This window comes from Tachysurus fulvidraco, chromosome 23 (assembly GCF_022655615.1).
Source record: "Tachysurus fulvidraco isolate hzauxx_2018 chromosome 23, HZAU_PFXX_2.0, whole genome shotgun sequence".
NCBI lineage: Eukaryota > Metazoa > Chordata > Actinopteri > Siluriformes > Bagridae > Tachysurus > Tachysurus fulvidraco.
Window position 1 is genome coordinate 3,464,056 of NC_062540.1, and position 27,431 is coordinate 3,491,486.

Genomic DNA, 27,431 nt, shown 5'->3' on the forward strand with positions numbered 1-27,431 from the left:
GGTGACGTTACATTAAAACCCAGCAAATAACAGAAATGCTGTTCAAATGTATATTTATACGTAGACAAAACTTTTAAAATATTCTATCTACACAGCTGATCAAAATGGCCGGTTATAGTAGATATAATGTCACCATATTGAGATGCCGAGTCACTGCTCCAAAGCTCAACAAATTACTGACATTTGACTGCACCGAGATAATGAACTAAATCCTTGAGAAGTGTGCAGTCTTTTTAATTAATTATTTACATCACTTGCCACACCTTACCTACCCTAATGACACCCTGCTTTAGTTTGGTTGGTGGAAACTTACAGCAGTATTTCTGTTTCTAACAGCTCTGGATATATCAAATATAACAGCTCCAGTCTTCTCTTTGGATGGATTTTGATCTCTTCGGATAAAAAAAGATGAGCCGGATGAAATAATCAGGTCTACAGTGTAAATATAATGCTGTAGAAGATGCAAAATATTTTTTTCTTAAGCCTTGCATCTGATATGCTTACTGTATATGAAGAAAAATGTACTGTACCCTAGACAGTATATACAGTACTGTATACAAATAAACATCCTACAGGAAGCTTCAACATATCCGCACTTTTCTTGTTGGTGTTTAAAAACCTTTTCGTCGTTAGCTTTAGATTATTGTAGAACATCTTCCATGCAAATCCCTGGAGGGTCGTCGTCCTCACGATGTCTCATATAAACACTGACTGTACAGTACTTCTTCTCTCGTTCCCATTTGCTTTTTATTGTTATGGCCAATTTGAATGTTTTTTTTCTTCCTTTTTTATATTATAGAGGCTACAGTTACAGTCCGAGTCTCAGTCTTAAACATCTACTAATCAATCTCATAGTGGTAAAAAATCTCATAGTCTGGAAAAAGACTAAAATCCTCCCACTGGTTAGCTGATCTTTTTAAAATTCTTATGTAAATCCAAAACAATATGTTTCAGGGGTTAGAGGGATTTAACAAAGATACCCCAGAGAGCAAAAGGATAAAACAGGGATAACTGTGAGTAATAAACAACAGACTCTCAGTAGCCCTGAAGGAAAGAATGGGATGGCTATCCTATTTGTATGTTAGTTAAAACGTCTCGTAGATCTTGAAGCGATGACGATGATGTGAAGTCTAAATATCACTGAGAGGTTTTTCGGAATCCTTTTTTTTTTTTTCTTTTTTTCGGATCCTGTATTTTGATGCTCTGAGATTTTCCCTACTTGTAAAAATTTACTAAATTAAAAAAAAAAAAATCCTACAAGGGAGTGAAATGAAATTCTATTCTAAATGTCTAAAGCACTTTCTCAACGTTACACCATCCAAACTCCTAAATATTTAAAAAAAAGAAAAAAGAAAAAAAAAAGGGCATTTCAAAGAACTGGATGTTTGATGGAATTTTTTTCATGGATTTAAAAAATAATAATAAAATATTTATGTATTATCTTGGGGACACGGTGGCTTAGAGGTTAGCACGTTCGCCTCACACCTCCAGGGTTGGGGGTTCGATTCCCGCCTCCACCTTGTGTGTGTGGAGTTTGCATGTTCTCCCCGTGCCTCGGGGGTTTCCTCCGGGTACTCCGGTTTCCTCCCCCGGTCCAAAGACATGCATGGTAGGTTGATTGGCATCTCTGGAAAATTGTCTGTAGTGTGTGAGTGTGTGAGTGAATGAGAGTGTGTGTGTGCCCTGCGATGGGTCCGTCCAGGGTGTATCCTGCCTCGATGCCCGATGACGCCTGAGATAGGTACAGGCTCCCGGTGACCCGAGGTAGTTCGGATAAGTGATAGAAAATGAAAACAGTTGAGGAATTTGGGTTGAGAAACTGATTCCCTATCTCAAGCACTGGGTTCTAGGTTTGACGTCACAAGCTTGGGGTTATATTTCCATGTACATTTGTTCCAGTAATGTCTCCACCTCCTGTCCTTTCCTTTCATCATCTAGTCGTAACTTATTTATCTAAAATGCTCAGGTACCTGCAGCACAAAAGTGTGTAGCAACTAGCAATTGTGAATTCTCCAAGTAAGTTGCACCACATTGCAGCATTGCAGCAGATGTTTAATATTACCTAAGGGCTAAAACGTTGGAAGTAGGTCGATAAAGATGTGTTATATGGAACATGGCCCTTTTAATCTTTATATGCTTAGTAGGAGTTCGTGAGTAGAACGCAGGTCAGCTGTAAAAACTGCCTGTGGTCAGCACCCAGGGGAATGAAGTATGGGATAGAGATGGGGAGACGAAGAGATATTAGAGTTGTATTGACCAGAAAAATGAATGAAGTCTGCCGTGTCGGGCTCCAAAAGTAGATATTAGCTGTGCTCTGTTTGTGGGAGTTGTTCAGGAAAGCAATAGGGATGGAAGACAGTGTCTTGGATGAACACTGACAGAGAGCAGCTCCAAGTATACAGACTTTTCAAAGTAGCTCTCCAAAGAAACCAGTACTGTATGTCCATCACGGTCCCAGATGGTCTCATTATGCAAATTCATAACAATGTAGGAGTGAGTTTCTGTATTTTTGTTGTTTTTTTTCTAATGAACTTATATAAGGGGCGCACGGTGGCTTAGTGGTTAGCACGTTCGCATCACACCTCCAGGGTTGGGGGTTCGATTCCCACCTCCGCCTTGTGTGTGTGGAGTTTGCATGTTCTCCCGTGCCTCGGGGGTTTCCTCCGGGTACTCCGGTTTCCTCCCCCGGTCCAAAGACATGCATGGTAGGTTGATTGACATCTCTGGAAAATTGTCCGTAGTGTGTGTGTGAGTGAGTGAATGAGAGTGTGTGTGCCCTGTGATGGGTTGGCACTCCGTCCAGGGTGTATCCTGCCTCGATGCCCGATGACGCCTGAGATAGGCACAGGCTCCCCGTGAATGAATTAATTTATATGATATTTATCGAAGATGATTCTTCCCTTTCAAATTTATTTACATTTTCTCATGGGTCACATTTGAATGACGGGTAAACTTTTTTTTTGCTGCTGTTAAAATGTAAAAAATGAGAGCTGCGTATGATTCAGACGATTCCTAATCTGTCACAAATGACGTGCGATGATCAGTAACCTAATCGGTACTAATCATAACACTGTCCTTAACCGTTCCAATGAATTCCAGATGTATCACACTAGGTTTTAAAATTCTTTGGTAATTATCGACGCAATGCAAAAATAGGTTTCGTGCCAGGAAGATTTCAATAGAAAGTCTGAATCAAAAGGTCACGGGTGGGGTTAAGAAAGGTACGCTTCAATTATATATTGTTTTGTTCCCTGGGTCATCGTGGTGTCCATGGAAACCGAAATCGGAACTGAGAAACCCGAGAGGGCTTGAAACGATCCTTCCTTCACAGAGCAATCAGAGTATGGGGTGTGAAGATCATTGCAGTTCATCCTGGCACCTGTGCATCCTCTCTCTCTCTCTCTCTCTCTCTCTCTCTCTCTCTCTCACTCTCTTGATCCCTCTTCCTCTCTCTATCTCTCTTTCTCTTCTCTAACATGAATCTATTCATTTTTTCGGTATGCATCCTGCTGGAAGTTCTCGCAGTCACCTGTAAGTAAAACTGTGGACATTTGAGTTAATGTTCTTGAAGATATTTTAATGCGTAACAGATACCGTATGTAGCACGATCGCGTTTTTTTTTCTCCCTTTCTTTTTTAAATATAGAAAGTTAGTTAAATAGTTACAGCTACCAAAACATTGGCTTTTTTACTTTTGTGCGGTATTCCCAGGTCTCAATATATACAGTACTGTATGTCTCAGAATCACTCGACATGCCATAAATGTTTTATTTTGCTGCATATTTTCTTGCTTTTATTAACGATCAAGTTTTATACCAATTTCGAAATGGATCGTTTCTGTCTAAAAATCCAGGCATGTCTTTATCAAGATATTTAAAAAAGTACTGACAATATTCTGTACATTTTGCTTTTAATCTCTGGCTCTTACTGTATTTTTAATTAAATAGCACAGCTGGTAAACATTAAGCAGACACGAATTTTACAGGAATGTGCTGTGATCTTGCAATAATGCTTTCATTAATATGGAAATAAATATCATTTCTTTACACAGCCAGATGTCTGGGTAATTTCTCATGAGCAGGGTAAAGAGCTGTTAACCGAATCTATATACGTACTGATGCCAAAGTAGATCTAGGAACGAAAAAGCGTTGCCAAATTCTCAGAAAATTTAAGAATATTTCTGCTCGGTTCCAGCTTTAAAGCTCCTTGTAGGTTGTGCAGGTACTGTAGACTTGCTTGTATCTAAGATGTATTGTATAAAGAACTTACTCTTTAGGTGGCACGGTTATTTATGAGTTGACCCTGAGGCTGAGTTTTCGGCTGATGGTGAGGATAAGGACGAAGATAACAGCGTCGTAACTTAAAATAAAACAAAACTTCACCCATAATCTTTCTTACGAAGTTGAACGCGTCACAATAAGAGCACAAAGAGAAGCGTTTTATTTCTCTCACAGCAAAGCAATTGTGTGCCAATCATTGAAATATATATATTTTTTAACAAATATCCTTTTGTTTATTTTTGTTAGAATTAATATCATGGTACAGTATTGTTATGTTGTTGCCATGATACTGAGAATCCAGGATGTCCTCAGTCCTGAAGACTGTAACAAAACCCCTACAGACCCCTTTACTGTACATTATCTCTTACTATAGAAATGATAACAGATAAAAAGATTCTTTGAAAGAAAAAAAAAAGAAATAAAGAGCATTAAGGTTTTCTGAGGTTTCACTCTCGTGAGATTGCAGGTCTTGGGTGTTGCATATTAAGTTTCAATCCAGCGTGTGTGTATGTGTGTGTGTGTGTGTGTGTGATTCGAACGGCAGTCCAGTCGGTGTCATGATGTCGATGCAGTCACGCTCTACAGATGTACGGTGGAACTTTATGTACGTTTGTGTGTATGCTGTATTTATCACTTTGCCTGTAAAGATGAGAGAGAATCACATCGCAGACTCTGAGCATTGTTTGCCAGGAAGTATATTAGAGGATTAAGTTACTCTGTGACCAAATTAGCACTCCGAATACCTGAAACGGTGGATTATGTTACACCTGTCCTCCCTTTTATGCTCGCTTAGGCTGAGATGTAGATAACCATTGATGAGTTAACACAAAGGATGACTGATGTGATGATATAAGTATCAGACGTTTATCTTTTCTGTAACAGTTAAAACAACCAGAAGGCACTTTTTGTCCTGTTTTTACTTGAATGCACTTTTAATACATATCATATTTATTATCACATATTTACACTCTCCGACAAAGCAGTTTTTGTTTTTGGCACGATGTGTATTTCTCAGGTCAGGAGATGATGCAAGGCCGGATAATCGGCGGCTATACTCCTGCACCTTACTCCATCAAGTACATGGTGTCCATCCAGACCATCGTGGGACAGCACTTCTGCGGTGGCACATTGATTAACAAATACTGGGTGCTGACAGCAGCCCACTGTAACGTAGGGTAAGTTTCCTAAGCAGGTCTCATTCAGGTATTTGTATGTGATAATGCGGCACTGGAATTCTTACAGCTGCTGTATTCTCTGACCATGTATTTCATTTTCTCTAGCGGTTTTATGGCTGTAAATGATCCATTCCAGTGATTTTAAACTTGCAGCAGTGGGTTAGAGAACTGGAGGATTATAATAGGGGCTCAAACGTTACACATACAAAAGAGGCACCTTTAAAGGCAGAAATGCAGCTGAGTTTTCTTCAGTAGATGATGTAAAAATATCAGCTCTATCTTCCCCACACACACACACACACACACACACGTTGTGTGTTTCGTTGTTGGCAGGCAACACTCTGAGACAAAAGGAGATGAATTTAAACGTTAGGGTGCCGGTTTTGTGGTCTGTGACTTTGGAAATAAAAACTAAATGCATTAAGAGTTAATATGAGTGAAAAAGAAAGATTTTTCTTAAAGCTCTGTACATTTGATTTCCTGTACAGAATTCAGATTTATTTGACAACTAACATAAAAAGCATAGACTATGTCATGAAATTTTTTTGGTTCAAAAAATTACAAAATTTTTTAGTGTTAGAAAAAACAAAAGGATATTAGAAAAAATGTTAATCAAAGAATTAGTTATAAACTGCATCGAACCAGCATGATCTGTAATTATGGTATTAGACGACTTGTTTATTTTTTTGACTGTGACCTCTGGATATATATCATATTGTATAATACTAAGTGTAATAAAACAAAATAAATTGCATTCAATCTCCAAGAGAAAAAGTACAGTAGAGATAAGGCAATGAATTTTTTGCATTTTTTTTTATGTCTAACCTTTGCACAGCTGATTTACTATGTAATATTCAGGGTTATATTTATAACACTGCATAAAATATGATCTAATCACTCCGGACAGAGTTTAACTACTCGTATGATACGGAGCTTTCGGAAATGCTAATCAAATTCCATATTTCAGTCTTATTTCCACTTCGTCACATTTCCACTGTGATCAATTGTATGTGTTGTGTGTATAGTGTTGGGAACATGAGGATTGTCGCTGGAGATTATTCTGTAAGTGTGTATGAAGGGAATGAACAGTATCGATCGCCAAAGCTCCTAGTACCTCACCCACTGTACAACAAAACCACCAACAATGCAGACATCATGCTTATTAAGGTAAGACACTACACAATGTCATCTTCAGTCCAGACTAAACACATGTATGATGTGTATGATGAGTCCGAATCGCTCGTGCTAACTGTTTCCGGGTTGTTGATTGATCAGGATTTAAGCTCCAGCACTGCCAAGCTGTCATTGTTGGGCCCTCGAGCAAGGCCCTTAACAATCGATTCTGATCCTGCGCTCTGACCGCAAAGTTGCGATATGCGATGATACGCTGTAATGTACAGTATATGTGACAAAATAAGGGCTTCTATTCCAAAACGACTTTAAAATCGTGCGCAGAAGTTGATATGTTGAAGCTCATAAATCTCATAAAAACAGGGAATGTTGTATGTTGCATATATTTTACAACACATAGGCTTTTTGCTTGTGTTGTTCATGCACTGGATCAAATTTGCAAAGACTCCAAAACTAAAATTATTACATGTTAGCTGTGGTATAAGAGGAATTATAATCATTGTGGTGGTAACAGTAGACTGTGATGGTTAATGTACTATAAGGTTTTCAGTAAATGACCTGTTATAGGCTGTGAAACCTGAATCTGCTCAGGTCACTGAATTAAATACTGATTTTAGACATTAGTGCTGTAGGTGTCATCACCTGTCACTGATCATCACCTTTACCTTCTGTTAAACCTTATTTAGCTCGACAGATCAGCCATAAAAAGCAAAATCCTCCAGTGTCTCGTTCAATCACATTAATAGAAGAACAATGAAAACTGTGGATCGTGTTTTAAAATGCACCGAAGTTAAATAAAAACACAATTTTAGGGACATGCAATAACTATGCTACACTACTTCAATGGAAAAAAAATGTAGCTTTTAAAAGATTAAAAATGAATACTGTCTCAGTAATATATTTTATGCCCTCTTTATAAACATCTTCTGGTGAAAGTATTTGTACAGACAACATATCCAAATAAACAGAGCATTAAAAAAGCTATTACTTAGATTTAACGAAATGTTTGGCTCCAAACTGTAATGAGTCCTTTTGTGTTTTCCTTTGTTTCTGTCTGCTGTCATTCCCTGCTGTTAATTTTTGGCCCCGCCCACTTATTTGTTACCATGGACATTAATTGCACTCAATCTCTTCCCCAGGTGTTTTGTCCTAGTCTTTGATCGTCTCCGCCTTGTGATTGGTTCTTGTTAACTATATCTACTCTGTTTGTCCACTTCCCTGGTGTTAGTCGTTGTTGGTGTAGTATGTTGTCTGTCTCTGTCTCTGTCTCGGTCCTGTTCTGTTCTGTTTTGCCTGCTTATCTGTGTGCTTGTTTCTTGTCTTAGATTAATAAAACTTCAAACTGCATTTGGATCCTCACTCGCCTTTGTCTAATCGTGACACAAACGATGTTCTAGGAAGATGATTATGATTAACTAGAATTACTAGAAAGCAAAACAGCATTTTATTGTCTCAGCATGTGCCCTAGTATACAGTATGAAAACCAATGATTTTTCAGGGAAATTTAGTTCCCAGTCCACTCACATCTCTTACATAAAATCCTTCCTCCCCAAATGCAGTATCGCATAGAAATCTTTGGGCAATGCCTGGACTGACAAACCAGGATGGTGTACCTTATTTTTATTGAAGAGAACTAGAGGGTAAGTTCTATGGCAGAGATCTGGAGAAGCAGTCGATTCTTGTATTCATGACGAGCAATGCTGGTTCTGTTTAGGATATAGAACAGCAGTATACACAATATACACGTACACCAAGCACTGTGAAACATGACAAAGTACCGGTGAACAGAGAGAAGAGCGATACACACCTTCTCTCTACACCAAAGCTACAACACCACTGCCGCTTGCAGCCGCTCAGCTCCAGACGTCACCTAAAACTGCCCTGATATCATGATACTTTGCGCATGCGCGGTATTGGTGTGGCCTTAGGTGACATCTCTCAGCTCCCGGTTAACCTCTCGTCCATGGAAAGTCGCATAAACCCGAGAGAAATACAGTAAATAAAATGGAAATAATTTAAAGTTCCTTGGGCGGCCCGGTACCATTTGGTCCACGGACCGATACCGGTACGCGGCCCGGGGGTTGGGGACCACTGGACTAAAGGACACACCCAGATATAATCAGTTAATAACCAAGATCTAGTAAGTAGAAAGTTATCTGGCTCTCATGGACATTTTTTCCCGTAAAAATTGTTGATCAAATCTCTTTTTCCAAACCGGTAGGAAGCATGTCCCCTATCCGCACCATGTTGTTTCAAATAATAGTATTTGGCATTTAAATAATAGATAATAATAGGATAGAATCCTACAGTATATTTTGTTACGTATAGATTACCGTGTACAGTAATTCTTTCTTCACATATTCCAATTTTGGATGTTAGGGTCAGAGCGCAGGGTCGGCCACGATACTGCACCCCTGGAGCATAGAGAGTTAAGGGCTTTGCTCAAGGTCCAACAGTGGCAGCGGTTGCTCAAAGGCTCAACGATGTCAGTAGTAATGGCACCTATCTTAATATTCTGACATTTGCAAACTTTTCATGCAAACTGCTTCTTTCTCCTGTCCAGATGCAGACTCCTGTGACTGTGAATCAATTCGTGTTCCCTGCACCGCTTCCCCGTCAAGGGGACTTTATGCCAGAGGGTCGTGTGTGCCGTGTATCTGGCTGGGGATTCACTAGCCCCACAGGGGGTATCCCTACATCCCTTCACACTGCCACAGTGCCCATTGTCTCCAGCACCCACTGCAATAGCACAGACTCCTACAACGGCAACATCACAGAAAACATGATCTGTGCTGGCTATGCGGAAGGAGGAACCGATGCGTGCAGTGTGAGCTACACATTTAACGACAACATTTCAAAATAATTGTACCATTAGGGTTTTTTAATTGGTGACAAATTTAGTTGAATATACAGGAAGTGGACAGAGATACTCGCTAGTAAGGACGTTACAGATCTCAGATGCAACTAGTGTCAAACAAGCAGACAACCACTTAATCAAGATGAACAAAAATAGACAAAATGTTGATAGAATTTGATTTAACATGTTAAATATACAGAGTTCAGCATTAACACTGATTTCAGTGTTTATGGATATTGTGCAGGGTTTATAACGCTTCCCTCTTTGCAGGGTGACTCCGGCGGACCGCTGGTATGTGAAGGTCGTGTCTACGGGATCGTATCTTGGGGCAACAGCTGTGCAGATCCTAAGTATCCTGGAGTTTACACCGCTGTCTCAAAGTTCCGGACGTGGATAGACAGCACTGTATTTGGCAATTATGGAAACTGTGGCAAGAACTAGACTGCGCAATATCAATATATCTTCAACCATTAACTTGGAAGCACAAAGAGATTAACATGCCAAATTCTTTGTTGTTGTATTTCAAGAGTATATCTTCTTCTTTTCTTATTATATTATATTAATAACTATGTTTGCCTCACACCACCGGGGTTGGGGGTTCGATTCCCGCCTCCACCTTGTGTGTGTGGAGTTTGCATGTTCTCCCCGTGCCTCGGGGGTTTCCTCTGTGTACTCCGGTTTCCTCACCCGGTCCCAAGACATGCATAGTAGGTTGATTGGCATCTCTGGAAAATTGTCCGTAGTGTGTGAGTGTGTGAGTGAATGAGAGTGTGTGTGCCCTGTGATGGGTTGGCACTCCGTCCAGGGTGTATCCTGCCTCGATGCCCGATGACTCCTGAGATAGGCACAGGCTCCCTGTGACCCGAGGTAGTTCGGATAAGTGGTAGAAAATGAATGAATGAATGAATGAATGAATGAATGAATGAATGAATGACTATGTTAAATATAACTTATGATAGTTTATACCATTTGCCCAGATGCAATTCTCCATTTGGATAAAAAGGACTTTCCAGCACAGCTGTTGTAAACGGTCGGAGCTAAAACTATGGCGTTAAATTTTCACAACATTGAAGGACGTTAAAGGTGTTTTGTGCTTTCTTTGGAAGCTTGGTATTTTTTTTCAATTGTTAACGTTTTGAGAGAAAAAGGGAAGCAGGTGAGTATAACTCACTTATTAAAGGATAACAGCAACTAATTTCCAAAAAAAATGCAACTGTACAGTAGCATAAAAGGCATTGTATATAAATAAACGAATAAATAAATAAATAAAATCTATATCATGTCACTGTTGTATAAGATGATTAGTATACGTTATGATATGATATGTTGTATAAATGATTAGTTTTATTTGAAATAGTTTATTAATCATTTAGGTAAAGTGATAATAAAATAAAATAAATAATTTAAGTTACTCAGTTTACTTGGCTTTATTTTCTTTCTGAGCGTGCGACTGAGCCGAGTAAACGTCTGTGTGTGTTCTTTAGTAGGTGCCATATTGTGCAGCACAAATATTATATTATTAGATACAAGAAATACCGTGTGCTCCTACCAAAGAATTAACATTGTTTAGTTTTTTCCACGAATACCAGCGTACCGACTCATTTTGCATTCTGTAAAGGTGCTGAAAAAGACGTTTGTGATTTTTGCTGAGATCAGGCTGACTGAGGCCAGACACAACAATAAACAGTGTTGTTTTGTTTGCTGGTTTGTTTTGTCTATTTTATGAGGACCGTCTTGCAGAAATGTTTCCCTGTTATGTAATACCTCCAGATTTAGACAATTTAGCCAACATGTTTAAAAATGTCACACATTTGTTTTTATGATTGTGTTTGGGTTTTAAAAAGAATAAATAAATGTCCTGTTGAGTATTTATACCAATGGCGGCCTGATTAAAATTATGGATAACTGAAAAAGTCTTTATTAATGTCATAGAGTAGTGTATGGATGTGTACATGACAACACAATTGAATATTTGGGTAAACTAAAGTGTAATAAATTGTTAATTGTTTAAACGTTTTATGGTATTTTCCGTTTACATGGTAATGAATGAAATAAAATAAAAAAATAATACAAGAAAACAATTCTGAGCAAAGCTCTCATTAAAAAACATCTTGCGATGTTGTTGCTATAAAACTGTTTAACTGTGAGAAGGTCAAAAATATTAGTGTGATTATTCGTCTGAAAAGAAAAGGCATTATGGTATAAAGCTCCTTTATCCATTCTGTATACTTTTTCTGTACGATCATTACGTGTATAAATCAGTTCAGATGATTTCAGAAAGAGTGTCAACATTTTTAGCAAAAAAAATCCTAGCAGGTAGAGAAAAAATAAAATTAGCAGCACTTTTTTAACGTTTTTTAAACTCTACAGTCGCGTCTGAGAAGCGATTCTCCTGTCGCAAGTGTTTGAATTCTGTCTTTCAGCTACACAACACTATGTGTGGTATATTAGCTTCCTGTCATGCTCTAAAAGCAGTCAGGGGAAAAAATCCCTCACCCGTTACTGTACATTCGGAAGTGTCGTGTCTTAGGTGTCGTAACTCTGCTGTAAATCTGCTTTAAAGGTTTCTTAGCACTAGTTCGTAAGGAATTTGTCACTGTGAAAAAAAACCCTGCTAATCACGATTGTAGCAGATGTTTTAGCACTAGTTTGCTATGATAGTTAGCAGGAAAGAGATTTTTTTCCACTTCAATGCACTAGGTAATAAAATCTGACATTAAAAATCTAGTAGTAAATAAAAATCTGTTTTGCTAAAATCCAAATTCTGGTCAATGTTTGTGATGTTTTTTATTTATTAAATTGTTATTGAATATTTTACTATTTAATTCCTATAAAGCCACACCCATTTGACATTTATTGTTTTGGTTGAAAAAGAAATCTGCACGCATCAACAATACCACAGTCATGATTTCAGATAAAAGTCTTATCTGGGGTAATTTAAACACACTTGGGAGGACACAATATACCACAGTATTACGAAAATAATAGTCCTTGTTTTCAGACTATCATCTTACCCAACAGGGGGGCTGAATCTCTCTGGATAAAGGTGTGTCCTTGTCGCAGTCGTGACACCACAAATGCAGTTGAAGGATCGTGACCTCATTGTAAAGCTACTCATTATTGTTAATTAACATAAACAAATATTGTACTACACTTTGATATACTTGATATGTCAAAGAAACAATATTGTGCGTTAGATTAAGCTGGATAAGACGTTGTGACATCATCAACAGCAACAACAACAACAACAAACTGTGAACTGTCCGTACGTATGGTTCTCAGGACAGCTTAGGGTTTAGCACTTAGATAAAAATGGCCTTTTATCTGAATCTGGGTCATATATTCATAACATGGCTATTTCGGTGTGGACAGAGAAGAACCCGAGATATATTCACAGATACAAGATAAAGTATGTAACAACAATTCAGGATGATTGTTGTTGTTGTTGTTTTAAATCTTTCAGAGCACAAATCATATTAAAAGTTAACATTTGAAACAATTAACCTCAGTTTGATTGAACGCCTAATAACATAGAATATAATCAACAATGCAGTGGCACAATGACTTACCATCTCTAATAATTATATGCACTTTGGAGGTTGGGGTCAGTGTGCGGGGTCAGCCATTAAACAACATCCGTGGAGCAGTGAGGATTAAGGGTCTTGCTCAAGGGCCCAACTCTGGCTGGAAGCTCGGAGGTGCCAAGAAACCTGCCTCCGATCATAGTGTGTAGAAATAAAGTCAACTTGGACCCTTGACTTTTCATGGTTTCTGCTGGAGGAAATTTCATTTGTCAAAAGCTGTTTAAGGAGAAAATATTCTTTTAAATGTCTCTCATATGGAGAAAGTGGCAGCGAATTCATATTACAATTAAATGGGTCCATGGATTTAGGTCTAAAACACATGTGCTTCCTAATCAGCCTGAAGGTGAAACAGCTCAAACACTGATGTTAGCTCTTATGTTTTAATTTTATTTCAATTCTCTCTTCATTATTCCGTTCAAAGTCTTTATAAGTTTAAGTTGACTTATTCTTCACGGCCAATGTAAGCGTATTTGCTTCTTCTTGTGACAAGACTAGACACCAGATTCTAGGCCATAAATTCAGGCTGGCAGGGACGCTGTGGAACAGAGCGACTAACCTCTGACTGATGACTTCCTGTCTGTAAAAAGAGGAAGACATAAAGGAAAGAAAATCGATACGAGCTTTCAAACCGGGTCGTCTAAAACTCTGATTTATTTTCAAAAAACTTTATACAACCTTGAATTTGGAGATCTAAGTCTCAGAATTGTAGAGGTTTAATGGAGATAGATCAGTCCAGAGCAGTGCTTTCTCTATCTCTCGATTTTGAGTTATCCTTCAGGCAAATAAAGCTCTCCGACTGTCATACTGCTTTCTAGTAGCAGCCTTTTATTTGGATATTTAGATGTGGGCTAATGGCATGCTTCCTTGCTCCAGTGAGTGCTTCGATTGTGCACTAAGAAAATAATAAATGACAGGATGCTGCTTTATTCATCTTACCTTTTAACCACCGTCATGATTGTGTTCTGATTGTAAAACAAGCTATTTCCTGTTATTACTTACACTATTTTTGTCCTTAAAAAATTATGGAAGAAAAAAAAAAGAATGCAATGTTACTAAAATTCTAGAAATGCTGACACTTACAATCGAACCCTCAACCCTGAAGGAGTGAGACAAAGGTGCTAACTGCTAAGGCTTCTGGTTTTTAACTCAGACTTTAAAAAAAAATAATAGTTAGAAATTATGAAATTTTTTCTTTCTCCTTTCTGATCTGATGCCATGGAAAATGAATCGACACCTTTTTTTGACCGAACGGATTGCAGAATTTGACATTACGCCTGTTAAATCTTAACACGTGCACATTTAGTGTACTCTGGTATTTTGGGCGAAGCTTCAATTTTTCAGAATGACACGTTCAGAACTCTCTGTTCTGTCTCTCGCCTGTCTTTTTTTCCCCTTCTAACCTCCTAAATGTGAGCTTTTATCTCACAGACAGCTTGCCTGTTTGTGAAAAGACGTGAATATTTTATAGTTTTCAAAGCTTCAAACGACAACACCGAGAAACAGCCCAGTCCAGAGGGCAATCACGTTAATTTATGAATTTATTCAGCGTCCTATTTCTTCATGATCAAGAAAGACGATGCCTCAAATCTCACAAGCGTGACAGAGTTCTAGCAGAAAGATATCCATGGACCGATGGACGGTATCCGTCTTCAGCTTGTACTTTGGAAATGTCAGCCTGGCTTTTCTGTCAGTAACGCACAGCCTGCACACGCTGGATAATGTGTGTAATTTGCTAGATCAGTCAAAACGCTGGCTTCAAGCGAGCACGGTCTTTATAACCTCGGTCGTAAAGGATGTCATAACCCCAGTGACAGCTCCAAATGCATTCGGTCACTCAGTGTTTGAGAGGCATTAGCTCTGAGACAGGAGGCATCTATTTTTCCTCCTCATTGAGACGAGCAGCCGAGCACGGCTAAATTGAGACGAATAGCGCTAAACGGCCTGGCGGTGTACCTGGCAGTGCGCAGACCTGCATTAATAACCGCACAAACGTTTATAGAATAGTAAAACACTGAAGGATAAGCAAATCATAAATTACTCTTTACATCCTCTCGGTAAATGATCTAAAAGGCTTGTCCTGTTCTGTAATTGCAAAGGCTTATGGGATATGTCTGCAAACTAGAGATGTTAGCTTATGGAATATCAATGGTTTGGGAAAAAATTTGCAGAGCAATGAACGAGTGAACGTCCTGAATCGTGGACTGCATGTTTTATAAGAAGAGTAATAGGCTTGAGGCTGTTTTAGATTTATTTTCATTATTCTGTTCTTTCTGTTCTGTTGGTCACATGAAATTTTTTAGTTTTCAAATTCCTGTCTCGGTCGTGATAAACGTCACAAATTGGCTGATGCTCATGAGGATTTTCAAACAATAACTAAAGTCTAACGGTTTCCATGCCTTCTGAGATTATTGTTAGGTTCAGATTTACTATCACACTATAAAAGTGCGTCACAACACTGTATTCTGTGCCCTGTATCCTTCCTGCACCTCAGCACGGGTGTGAAAAATGCTGTAAACAAAGAAAGCTTTCAGAAATATAAATAATGAGTGTTTAGTTCTGTCAATTTACAAAATGCAAAGTGAGCAAACAAAAGAAAACAATATTTGTTTTCTTTTGGTTTTTTTTGCCTTCAAACCAGTATGAAGCGATGGCACGGCCCCCACGGAGCCCCGATCTCGACATCATCGAGTGTGTCTGGGATTACATGAAGAGACAGAAGGATGTGAGAAAGAAGATCTGTGGTTAGTTCTCCAAGACGTTTGGAACGACCTACCGGCCGAGTTCCTTCACAAACTGTACTGTGTGCGAGTGTACCTAGAAGAATTGCTGCTGTTTTGAAGGCAAAGTGCGGTCACACCAAATATTGATTTGATTTAGATTTCTCTTTTGTTCATTCACTGCATTTTGTTCATTTATGAAAATAAATGTTTAACACTTCCATTTTTGAAAGCATTCTTTGTTTACAGCATTTTTTCACACCTGCCTAAAACTTTTGCACAGTACTGTACAGTATATCATACTGTATATCACTGTACTGTCATAATGATGTGAAAATTAGGACTTGACTTCGTTTCCCATGCGCCCGTACAAGTCACATGACCTCGTCACATGTCTCACTGTATATTGTGTTGTCGTGAGCCTCATAATCTGTTTTTTTTCTCCTCTATATCTATTGTTTCCCTTTATGCTTCTTGTTTCTTTTTTTCCCAATAAAATTTGTAATTGCAGGGCTAGAAAAAGTGTGTGAAAGTGTGTGTGTGTGTGTGTGTGTGTGTGTGTGTGTGTTGGAAAGAAAGTGGCAGAATCTAAAATCTTTATACTTTTATTTCTTCTTATTACTCTCAAATGACCCAAACCTCTCTCTCTCTCTTATATAGCATTGACACTGGAGACTCCTTCCGTAATTGTCCGATAAACGTGTCCCTCACAGGAAAATTCGATTGGACGTAAACAACAACAAAAATAATTAATTTTTGCTTCATTAAATAACAGGTTACTCATTTGTTTATCGTCAGAATTGAATTGTACGGAAAATCAGTAAATCGTATTAGAATGAATGCGTTAACGGAATCTAACAGCGATTTGAATAACGATCATAAGCAGTGTAAAAGTGAAAATTTATTTCGATGCAATTCATTTGTTTCTCACTAATTAATTATAACCACTAGACTGGGGAAGAATAAACAGTCGGGAGTCTTGATATATAATTTATTGTTTTTATTTTAATGCATTTATCTTTAATTCTAAGTATTTTTTGTAACCATCAGCATAAGAAATAACAGCTTTAAGAGAAAAGGATGTGACCTGGTTGTTACATAAAGCCTCTGCAAAGGCTGCAATTACCGGAGCTGCTCATTTTTCGCCCCCTCTTAAGTCTCAGCTGCACTTTTACTGTTCTCCCTGAATAACTCCCCGAGCAAGAAAGGCAGCAAGTGAAGAAAGCTTGTGTCAGTGCTCGGGCATTTTAGGAGCGAGTGTAAAGTGAGGAAGTGATTCAGACTTGAGTTGAGCCTTTAATTATGTTTAAAAAGTGGCCATTAGGCAGACGAGTAGCCTGTTGTGTGAAGACAAGCCCTAATGAGGTATTATGTATGCAAAAATGGCACCGCATGTCACTTTTCTTTCTCCTCGTGCCCTCGTCCTCATTGTGATTCATCGAGCTGCTCCTGAGAGAAATGTCAGAAACTCAAGAGCTGTAATGTTTCTTAACAAGACCTGTCAGTCAGGAGACAAACCTCTCCTATGTGTGTCAGCTGATAACAGAGCTTGTTACCTAAAGCCAGATCAGACCTGTGTGTGTGTGTCTGTCTGTGTGTGTGTGTGTGTGTGTGTGTGTGTGTGTGTGTGTGTGTGTGTGTGTGTGTGATGCATAACATCCTCCACATCTCTTCTTTGTACCATTAACCATAAACCGGAGAGACGCAGACATAAAGACTCCCACATACTGTATCTGACTAAGTGTGTTACATTTCTAACGTCTTGGGAACATTATTTATTTTTATTTTTTAATAATGGTCAAACAGGTGGGTCACGGTGGCTTAGTGGTTAGCATGTTTGCCTCACACCTCCAGGGATGGCGGTTCGATTCCCACCTTTACCATGTGTGTGTGGAGTTTGCATGTTCTCCCCGTGCCTCGGGGGTTTCCTCCGGGTACTCCGGTTTCCTCCCCCGGTCCAAAGACATGCATGGTAGGTTGATTGGCATCTCTGGAAAATTGTCCGTAGTGTGTGAGTGTGTGAGTGAATGAGAGTGTGCCCTGTGATGGGTTGGCAGTCCATCCAGTGTGTGTTTATTTGCTAATACTATTTGCTAACGTGCTAACCACTATTATTTCTGCCTCGATGCTCGATGACTCGATGTCTGAGATAGGCACAGGCCCCCTGTGACCCGAGAAGTTCGAATAAGCGGTAGAAAATGAATGAATGAATGAATAATGGTCAAACATTTCTGGACTATATGATGTCCATAAAACAGATTAAAAAAAAGAAGAAGAAAAAAAAAAAAGTTAAAGCTATAGTTATAGAGTGCAAAAGTTTGCATCCCCTATGGGTTTTGAAGGCGGAAAAAAAAACCCATAAAATTTAAAAATATTTAAATCCATTTTACAATGTATGTATAAAAGAATTTAAATGTATTGCACCCCAGAAAATCCGACACAAACAACAGTAAAAGTAATTTGTAATATAATACCATATATGTTGACCATTTTTGTTAGAATTTTAGAAGGATAGTACTGCCTTATATGTTGCTACAGTAAGTCGAATAACAGATAAACCGTTTCCTAGTTAATGACAAAAGCTTTAGCAGAATGTGGTTAATATTTTGTTAAAAAATAAATCACACAATATGGGATCATTTATGGGACATTTCAAAGACGTCTCGTCCATCGGAATGTTGTCAGCCATCTTGCCCCCCCTTCCCGATCCTGTTATCGCCCCTTTTACCTTCCAAGTGTCCAGCATTCGACACTTTAGTTAAAGAAGTGCATCATCCAGGTGCTTGAAGTTCATGACTTCATTGATCTTCTTTTCAGTGTGAACACACGAGTCAGCATGTAATATTTATAGTACTGTACATGGCATAATATAGTGTTTAAGTACCATGTGATTTAGGAAGCATCTCCTCTCTACTCTTACTGTATATATCTCACATTAGCTTTACTCAACTCTCGGGCCTCTAATGACTGTATATTACTGCATGATTTAGCCTTAAATAAATGTGTATATGTCGGGATCACGCCTGGACTTTTTACCTGTCAGAACATTAGAGGACGTTCTGTCAGTTGTCTCTTGTGCCATGTGGTTTTTGTTAACGTTTTGTGGTCACGTGTCTGCCCCCGTCCTAGTCCTAATTCCCTTCCCTCTTCTGTTTGGTTGGCCTGTCTTGGTTCTTTTGGTTTTCTTTTCTTTTTCTTTTCATTGTTTCCCGGTTATGTGTCTGGTTAAATTTAATACTAATAATATGTTTTTAGCTACCCTATAAAGACACCCCATTTCCTGACAGTATATAATACTGTCCGAGTCCGAGTCGGATTGTATTCATGTAACAAATACCACCTGATGGTTGATCATACTGTAGTATTTTTCTTCTGAAGTATTTTACTATTATCCATCAAATACTGGTGTCAGACACACACAAACACACACACACACACACACACACACACACACACACACACACACACACACACACACACACACACACACACACACACACACACAAATAGGATAAGAAATAGGCACACACAATCCCATAAACAAAACAACAGTGGAAATGAGGGGGTGGCAGTATCCTGACTCAGACTATAGCAAAATCGCACATCTATCAAGTAGCGGCAAATAAAAAGACAGCAAATAGAGAGGACCGGGATTGAGGGTAGAGGGGAACGAGTGGGGTGGCTGAACAAAGCGTGAGAGGATTTGTGAGACTGATGCGTAGGTGTGCTGTCTCTCACTCCTAGTTTTTTCTCTGTACATATGACTCAGTCTGACTGAAGCTCAAACACACACACTGTGAACATTTTAAACACACCTCCAGGAGGAACATTAGCCTCGCACGCATCACAGAGCTTCGAGTTAACGCTCTGAAGTTGAAAGCCGACAGCAAAAGATGAACTGTAGAGACAGAGACAGAGAGAGAGAGAGAGAGATGGAGGAGAAAAGCAGGATTACTGACACCCGACATCAACGAAATTCAATAGACATTCTAGGTAACAAGCAGGAATTGTTCGGATCTGAGAAAAACCTGAACATATGATTACGGTGAAGTTTTCTGTTACAAGATTCATGATTAACGTTAATATTCATGGAAGGAGGAGTCTCTAGTTTTAGTGCTTCGTATCAGTTCAAAACGTTTTTTTTTTTGGTGTATCACATATCACAAGGCCATCATGTTGTTGTTGTCCCCATTCAGTTTCACTCAAGATGCATATATGATTTTCACACAGGTTTTTCCCCCTGATGTCCTTCCTGACCCAACCAACCCTTCCATTTTATCCGGGTTTGGGACCTGCACAGACATTTAACCCCTCATTGTCCGGCTCTTTCCCTGCCTGTGAATCTTAAACACAGGATCCTGTCGCTGGACTTCACTCCCTACATAACAAATCCTTTTTTTTATCCTGAAACAAAATGAGGTCATAATGTAGTTTAGTTTTAGTTTATTTATTTATAAAGCACATTTAAAAACAACAGTCGTTGCAGCCAAAGTGCTGTACATCGAGTAAAAACAAACAAGAACAGTGCAAAAATAAAAACACAATCCAAAAACCCGTCAAACAGAGTTAAAACATACAGAGTAAAAGTGAGTTTTTAGAGCAGATTTAAACAATGAGACAGTGGTAGCAGATCTTAAATAAAGAGGGAGATTGTTCCACAACTTTAGAGCTGCCGTAGCATAAACCCGATCGCCCTTAGTTTTAAAATGTGCACGAGGTACCGAGAGAAGGAATTGATTAGAGGACCTAGGGGTAGGGTACGGAGTGAGGAGGTCACAAATATACTGGGGAGCACAACCATGTAAAGCTTTAAAAACATAAAGTAAGATCTTAAAATCAATATGGAACTTAACCGGGAGCCAGTGTAATGAGGCAAGTACTGGGGTAATGTGCTCACGTTTTCTGGTGCCAGTCAGTAATCTCGCTGCCGCATTTTGTACCAGTTGTAGACGGTCGAGAGATGATTTAGGCAAGCCAAAGTAAAGAGAGTTACAGTAATCCAATCTCGAGGTTATAAAAGCATGAATTACAGTTTGTAGGTCCTTCATAGAAAGCATTTTCTTGATTTTAGCAATTGATCTTAGTTGACAAAAGCTGCTTTTCACGACTGTGCTAATCTGTTTATCAAAAGACAGCATAGGATCAAAAACAACACCAAGGTTTCTAATATGATTACGTACATATGCAAAGGGCCAAGCTGCTTTATAAGACCAGAAGACACAGTTGTTGGACCAAAAACTATTTCCGTTTTGTCATTATTTAACTGTAAAAAATTCAGATCCAGCCAGCACTTAATGTCCTGAAGACAATCAAACAGAGTGGACATAGAGCAGTTATTGTTTTTAACAGGAAAATAGAATTGAGTATCGTCAGCATAAAGATGATATGATAAATTGTGTTTCTGAAAAATATAACCAAGTGGAAGCATATACAATGAGAAAAGCAAAGGACCCAAGATAGAGCCCTGAGGAACACCATAGGAGATTTGAGCCCTAGATGAAAAACAATTTCCCAAATTCACAGAAAAAGATCTGTCCTTGAGATAGGAAGCAAACCAGTTCAGCACAGATCCCTGAAAACCAGCTACTTGATAAAGTCTTTGTAGAAGGATATCATGATCTATTGTGTCGAAAGCTGCACTTAGATCAAGCATGATTAAAATACAGCAAGAACCAGAGTCAAGTGACAATAAAATATCATTGGTAACTTTCAGTAGGGCAGTTTCAGTACTGTGAAATTCTCTAAACCCAGACTGAAAATGTACACACATATGCTCATTAATGTACACACATATGCTCACACATAATGTACTCACATATGCTCATTAATAATCTAATAATCATATAAAAGACAAAATTATTTTTTTCTCATTAAAAAAAGAAAAAGTCAGCTCCTGGGTTGATGGGTATGAGCTTCACGTACTGCACACTCTCTGTTCCAGAAATGTATTTTTCAGTGACTTATAATTTATTTATGTTGTCATAAATACATTGTTACATCATTATATTTAAATACATTTTAATAAATGTTCGACTAGTAAATAAATAATCCTCTTTGCCCCCTCTGCTGATTACTCATGCGTAGATGACAGACTACACCGAGCTCGTTGTATACACTTGAGAGAAACTACCATTTCCACATTCGTAGCGGATTTGCTTCAGCATTATGCAGGAACTGATCCATGCGCTTTAATGTTTCCTTGGGGGCCCGGAGGGGGTTCAGAGTGTGACGTGTGCAAGCCAACTGCTCACAAACTGCTGCAACGGTCCTGATCCTCACCCGATGTTTAGCTTCAGGGATGAGCCTGAGCGAGAACGGAGTCAGATCGATAAGTAAGAAGCGTGATAGGGTACTGTGGGGCACGAGGCTAATGGGAATAGAAGACCGTCTCCTAGCCATCGCACACCTTTGACTGAAATGAGCAGAAGGCCTGAGGGATGCACTTAAGAACAAAACATAACACAGACTGTACAGTATTTCTGGAAGAGATAGATAGATATATAACGACATGAAAGCAAACCAAAAAATAAAGACTTTCTACAAATTACTCCAAATTGTTTTCTTTATCTTCCTTTTTTTTTTGATTGTATTGTTGATCTCAGACTGAGAGCATGTGCTGGCTGAGATTCATTACAAGCAGTAACATGGTTTCATTGCTCAAAATTGCAAGGCAACATCTCATGTTTTATTATCTGAAGCGGAAATGGTCTCGCCAGTCTACAACTGCAATCAAGTGCTTTACATAAAGTAGCTGGCAAACTTCCCGTACAGATGACTTCCATAAACAGCTGTGATCAAAGCGAGTATGAATTATTAATTCATGCGCCCCAAAGGTTGTATCTTGGATAGTAATTTCGAAAATCGTACCCAGGTTACTAATGAAACACTTTCCTTCTTAAGCACCTTCTCAGCATGTGGGCTTGTGAAATCATAAAAATTTGATCTCATATAAAAAAAAATAATAATAATAATTTATTTCTACTTTTTGTCATTCTCTTTTTGAAAATTGATGCCCGACCGGCTGGTTTCGGTATTTCAGAAACTGTTGATCTCCTGGGATTTTAATACATGACAGAAAAGTTAAAAAAAAAAACAAAAAAAACAAAAACACATCCAGTGAGTGGTAATTCTGTTAGATGTTTCTGATCAGCGCTATCGGGAAGGCTACGGTGTCTCAAATAACCACTCTTTAAGTAATCCACGAAACCGGCCGTTGCTAATCTGATCCCTGTCAGGTTTTAATGCGTCTGTTTATATCCACAGCTATGAAACGTGACCTGAGTTGCAATTTGTTATAACAGCCAATTAATTAGTGTTCTTTAGACAGCCAAGCAACGGGCTTTCTCAAACATCCCCCCACCCCATCACCCTTATTTGCTTAATAAACACCTTTTATTATTTATTTATTATATTGTCTAATCATTAAATCTACATGCATTCTTACACTATTGATAGATCAGATGAAGTTTGAATTTTTTGGGGGGTTTTCTTTGACGGCAGGTACATACAGTGGATGTGAAATCAATTCTCCCTTGTGGCTCTGGTTTAAGACACTATCTGTATCAGAAACTAATTAGCACCAACAAGCTCCCTCGTGTGCGTTTTAGGCTCCATGCTGCCATTGTTCTCAGTGTTAGAAAGATGCAGAGAACTGCAAATCAGTAGATAATGTTTGGTAAGCTGTCTTAAAAATAGGAATGTTAATGCAGCAGTGAAGTGCCATTAAGTCAGGATAATTTTGGTGACACTCCCTGCTGCTTAAACGCCCACTCTCGCTCAGTTCCTCGGCGTTAGCTGGTGCATGTTCCGTTCTGAAGAAATAGCCCAGTAAAACCACATTAGAAAGAACATTGAACTGCAGAACTTCCTGTCTAGAAATAATTAGCTCTGCATGCTAATTTTGTGTGGTCAAATTCCCGAGGCAGAAGCATCTATCCAATGTTATACCCTTAAGCGGGAAAAGGGGTCTTTAACACATTTAAGCTTTCTTTGGTTTTGTTTCATACTCTATATAACATTTAACTATCCTTGAGGAACAATTTATTGACATATGGAAGATTTTATCCTTCTGGGTGTCACAACCAGAGAAGGAAGGAGACGGACCCGTACACACGATAGCTTCAAAGGAATGGGGTTTAGACAAATAATAATAATTATAATTAATGATAAAGACAAATACAGTAAAATGACGAGGGCTAAAATAATGCAAACGACGACACTTAACAATGACGAGGGTAACTTAACGTAACTGATGAAGCTGCTCACATTTATACATAAGACAATGATCACACAATGTGGTGTGACAGGTCTGGAGACAGGGAGGAGCTGACGAAGGCGGGGTAGTCACGTGACGAGGAACAATAACAAACACACATGGCCGAAAGTCCAGGCTGATCCCTGACACTGGGAAGAGTACACTCAAATTGTTCTACTTGGAACCCTTGGGTGGTTGTAGATACTGAGATTTGATGTGGATCCTTCCGTGGGATGTCCACTCTTACAAAAGCTGTTAGTGAGTGTACACTCTGAGGAGATGTTCCACATGTTTAAAAGGTGTTCTACATGAAACCATTGGGGTCTGAGGTCCTACTTAGAACCAACCGGCAGGTCTAGGGTCATGTGGTAGCCTAGCGGTTAAGGTTTTGTGCTACCAATCGGAACCCTCAGTTGCTCAGTTGTATAAAAATGAGATAATGCTAGTTACTCTGGATAAGGGCGTCTGCCAAATGCTGGAAATGTAAATGAAATGTCTATTATCTTAAAGAATTGCATTATTCGGAAAAATTTAGAATGTAATATAAACTTCTATCTATCTTCTGATTTTCTGTTTAAAGATATAGTGCAAGTTTCTGTAAACTCCAGGCATCAGAAAGGAAGTGTGCACTCAGCAGCTCTGTCCACTGCAAAATACAGCATCCACAGCAAACAAAAAGCGGTCAGCAATATTCATCATCTGACTCAGACATTGGCAGGCTGATTTATCTGAAGTCCTGGCAACCAGACAAAAGCCTTGCGGTCTCTCACTATTTTTTTTTGTTTAATCCGGGGGAATTGTGGGTAAGTGTGCAGTTGGGTGAATTAATAACATACTTTCTGCTGACAACAGAGCTGCAGCAATGGGTCCTGGTGCAAGTATGTATGAAATATACCGTATCTGTGACCAAAGTAACCAAAGATGTATGATTATGCAAAAATAATCAGAAAAAATGAACTGAAATTCCAACTCACCCCAACACAACCCCCTCAATCTGTCGTCTGAAAAGCAACATGTCTATGTTATGTCTACTGTCTTGTCTTGTCTATTGTTTTGTCTCGACCCTAGAAAAACAAAGTACAACACGCTCATGAATATTCAATTTCAGTTCAGTTCAATTTTCTTTGTACAGCACTTTTAACAATGGACATCGTCTCAAAGCAGCTTTATAAAACATAAGAAATATAGAACGAAAAGTTCAAGATTAAAATTAGACTTTAATTATTTTTTTTTTTTGTATTTATCCCTAATGAACAAGCCTGAGGTAGCGAAGAAAAACTCCCTTAGATAGACGAGGAAGAACCTGGTTCCTCCAGACTCAAAAGGGAACCTCATCCTCATTTCGGTGACACTAAAGGGCGTTATTATAAATTATGATAAAGAACAGAAAGTGTTATTATAAATATTGTCCTTTCTACAGTCATATACAGTCCATTTGGAGTTCCTTAACAACTCATAAATTAGCTCAGTTCCTTTAAGAAATATTTATTTACATTTACATTGCTCTCTAAAATTTTCCTGATAAAAAAAAACAAAAAAAAAAAAAACAAACAAAAAAAAAAAACATGCCACAGCTTGCTAATATACACCTGTGTTATGAGCGAGCTAAAGGGATGAGGAATAAATCAAACCGAACCTAATTTCACAGCTGCACGTATGCTGTGACGGAAGTAGTTCGCAAGAACAGAAGACGATTCATGGCGTGTCAGACTCGTACCCTGGGCTTATAATTCATTATAACGACACACTTCATGCCTTCCTTGTGTTAATAGAAACAATGTCCGTCATTGTATCGTCGTGTCACCCGCTGATGTTCAGCTCCTCACATAATAAGGGATGTGATACCATAGTGATTAAAGGTGTTTGACTACTCATCAGAAGGTTGTGAGTTTGAATCCAACACTGTTGGGCTCCTGAGCAAGGACGTTAACCCTCATATGCGCTGGATAACTTTGTCTCTTTTCTTTAATTTGATTCATCCTCTAAACCGAATGTCTGAAAAACAAAAAAAGACTTTTCAGAAAAGAGAATTTCTTTCAAACGTCCTTCAGCTGTGAATTAAACAACCTTGCTGATGATAAAGCGATGACGCTGTTCTTGTCCTGTGCCAGATCTCTATTATAATTGCAGTTTATCATCAGGTCGCAAAACTCCGTAAATCGTCCCACCATCAGAACGTCTCCTTCTTCGACAAAGGTGACTCACAAAGCTTTCCTTGAACTTTAAAAAAAAAAATAAGTGAGCTTCTAGTGACTGGAATATAAATGCGGGATAATTGTGACTTCTTGAATGCAGGCTGAGAAATTAAAAGTACATTAGTACATGATTATTATTATTATGCCTGCTGGTGAAATAATCATTAAATGAGATTTTCTCAAATGAGCAAGACACGATTATATAATCTGAGGTGAGTCATCTAGGATAAAATCTATCAGGCTGTAGCAGAAAGGGAGCCTGTGCCTATCTCAGGCGTCATCGGGCATCGAGGCAGGATACACACTGGACGGCGTGCCAACCCATCGCAGGGCACATACACACTCTCATTCACTCACACACTCACACTACGGACAATTTTCCAGGGATGCCAATTAACCTACCATGCATGTCTTTGGACCGGGGGAGGAAACCGGAGTACCCGGAGGAAACCCCCGAGGCACGGGGAGAACATGCAAACTCCACACACACAAGGCGGAGGCGGGAATCGAACCCCCAACCCTGGAGGTGTGAGGCAAACGTGCTAACCACTAAGCCACCGTGCCCCCCAGTACAGTTTTAGGTAAAGGTAATGAAAAATACTCTGCTTTAGTAAAGTTACTGTGAATGATTTAATTCTGGGTCAGTGTTTCTCCATATGCTTCCAGACAGTTCATAATTTTGCTCTGAAATCTTTGACTATACTTATACAGCAGATATAATATAGATATGAGTAGGTTAATAGAGCAAGACAGTTTCACCGTGCTGAATTGAACCAAGTCACATCTCTCCTCACACACAGATCGATACGATGTGCACACACTGTTCTCTCTGCTCTCGTTAATCAAGAAATGGTGCACACACACTATTTTTCGCACATTGCTCACATTACACCTCTTTCATATTGCTCAGATTGAGAGTGTAGATATTCATCACTGGATCTCTATAAACCCATTGTATCAATCTGGTCTATTTATTGCTTAATCTGCATTTTTCAACACCTCTCTGTGTGTTATAGACTTCACTGCACTAGTACATGTACTCAAGATTCAAGCATGAATTCTGCTGTGAGGACATTTCCTTGTTCTGCACATGTCCATGGGGTTTCCTTTGGGTTCTCTGGTTTTCTCCCACCTTAACTGAATAAACCCTGCATATGGATTCACACTCTGTCGCCGGCCGCCTCAGCCCCCTTGTTACACTGGGCTTCCTGGCTTCAAATTCATAACCAGGACAGAAAA

At 38.9% G+C, this 27,431-nt stretch overlaps 1 protein-coding gene across 1 annotated transcript; it reads left to right on the top strand.

Moving 5' to 3' along the window:
- The first annotated feature begins 3,270 nt into the window (after nucleotides 1-3,270).
- On the top strand, nucleotides 3,271-9,939 carry zmp:0000001088 (trypsin). Its single transcript, XM_027145268.2, is given in 7 exon segments — nucleotides 3,271-3,309; nucleotides 3,311-3,376; nucleotides 3,378-3,531; nucleotides 5,295-5,454; nucleotides 6,480-6,621; nucleotides 9,149-9,412; nucleotides 9,713-9,939. Coding segments are annotated over 7 exon segments (996 nt in total). The 3' UTR covers nucleotides 9,884-9,939.
- The last annotated feature ends 17,492 nt before the right edge of the window (nucleotides 9,940-27,431 follow it).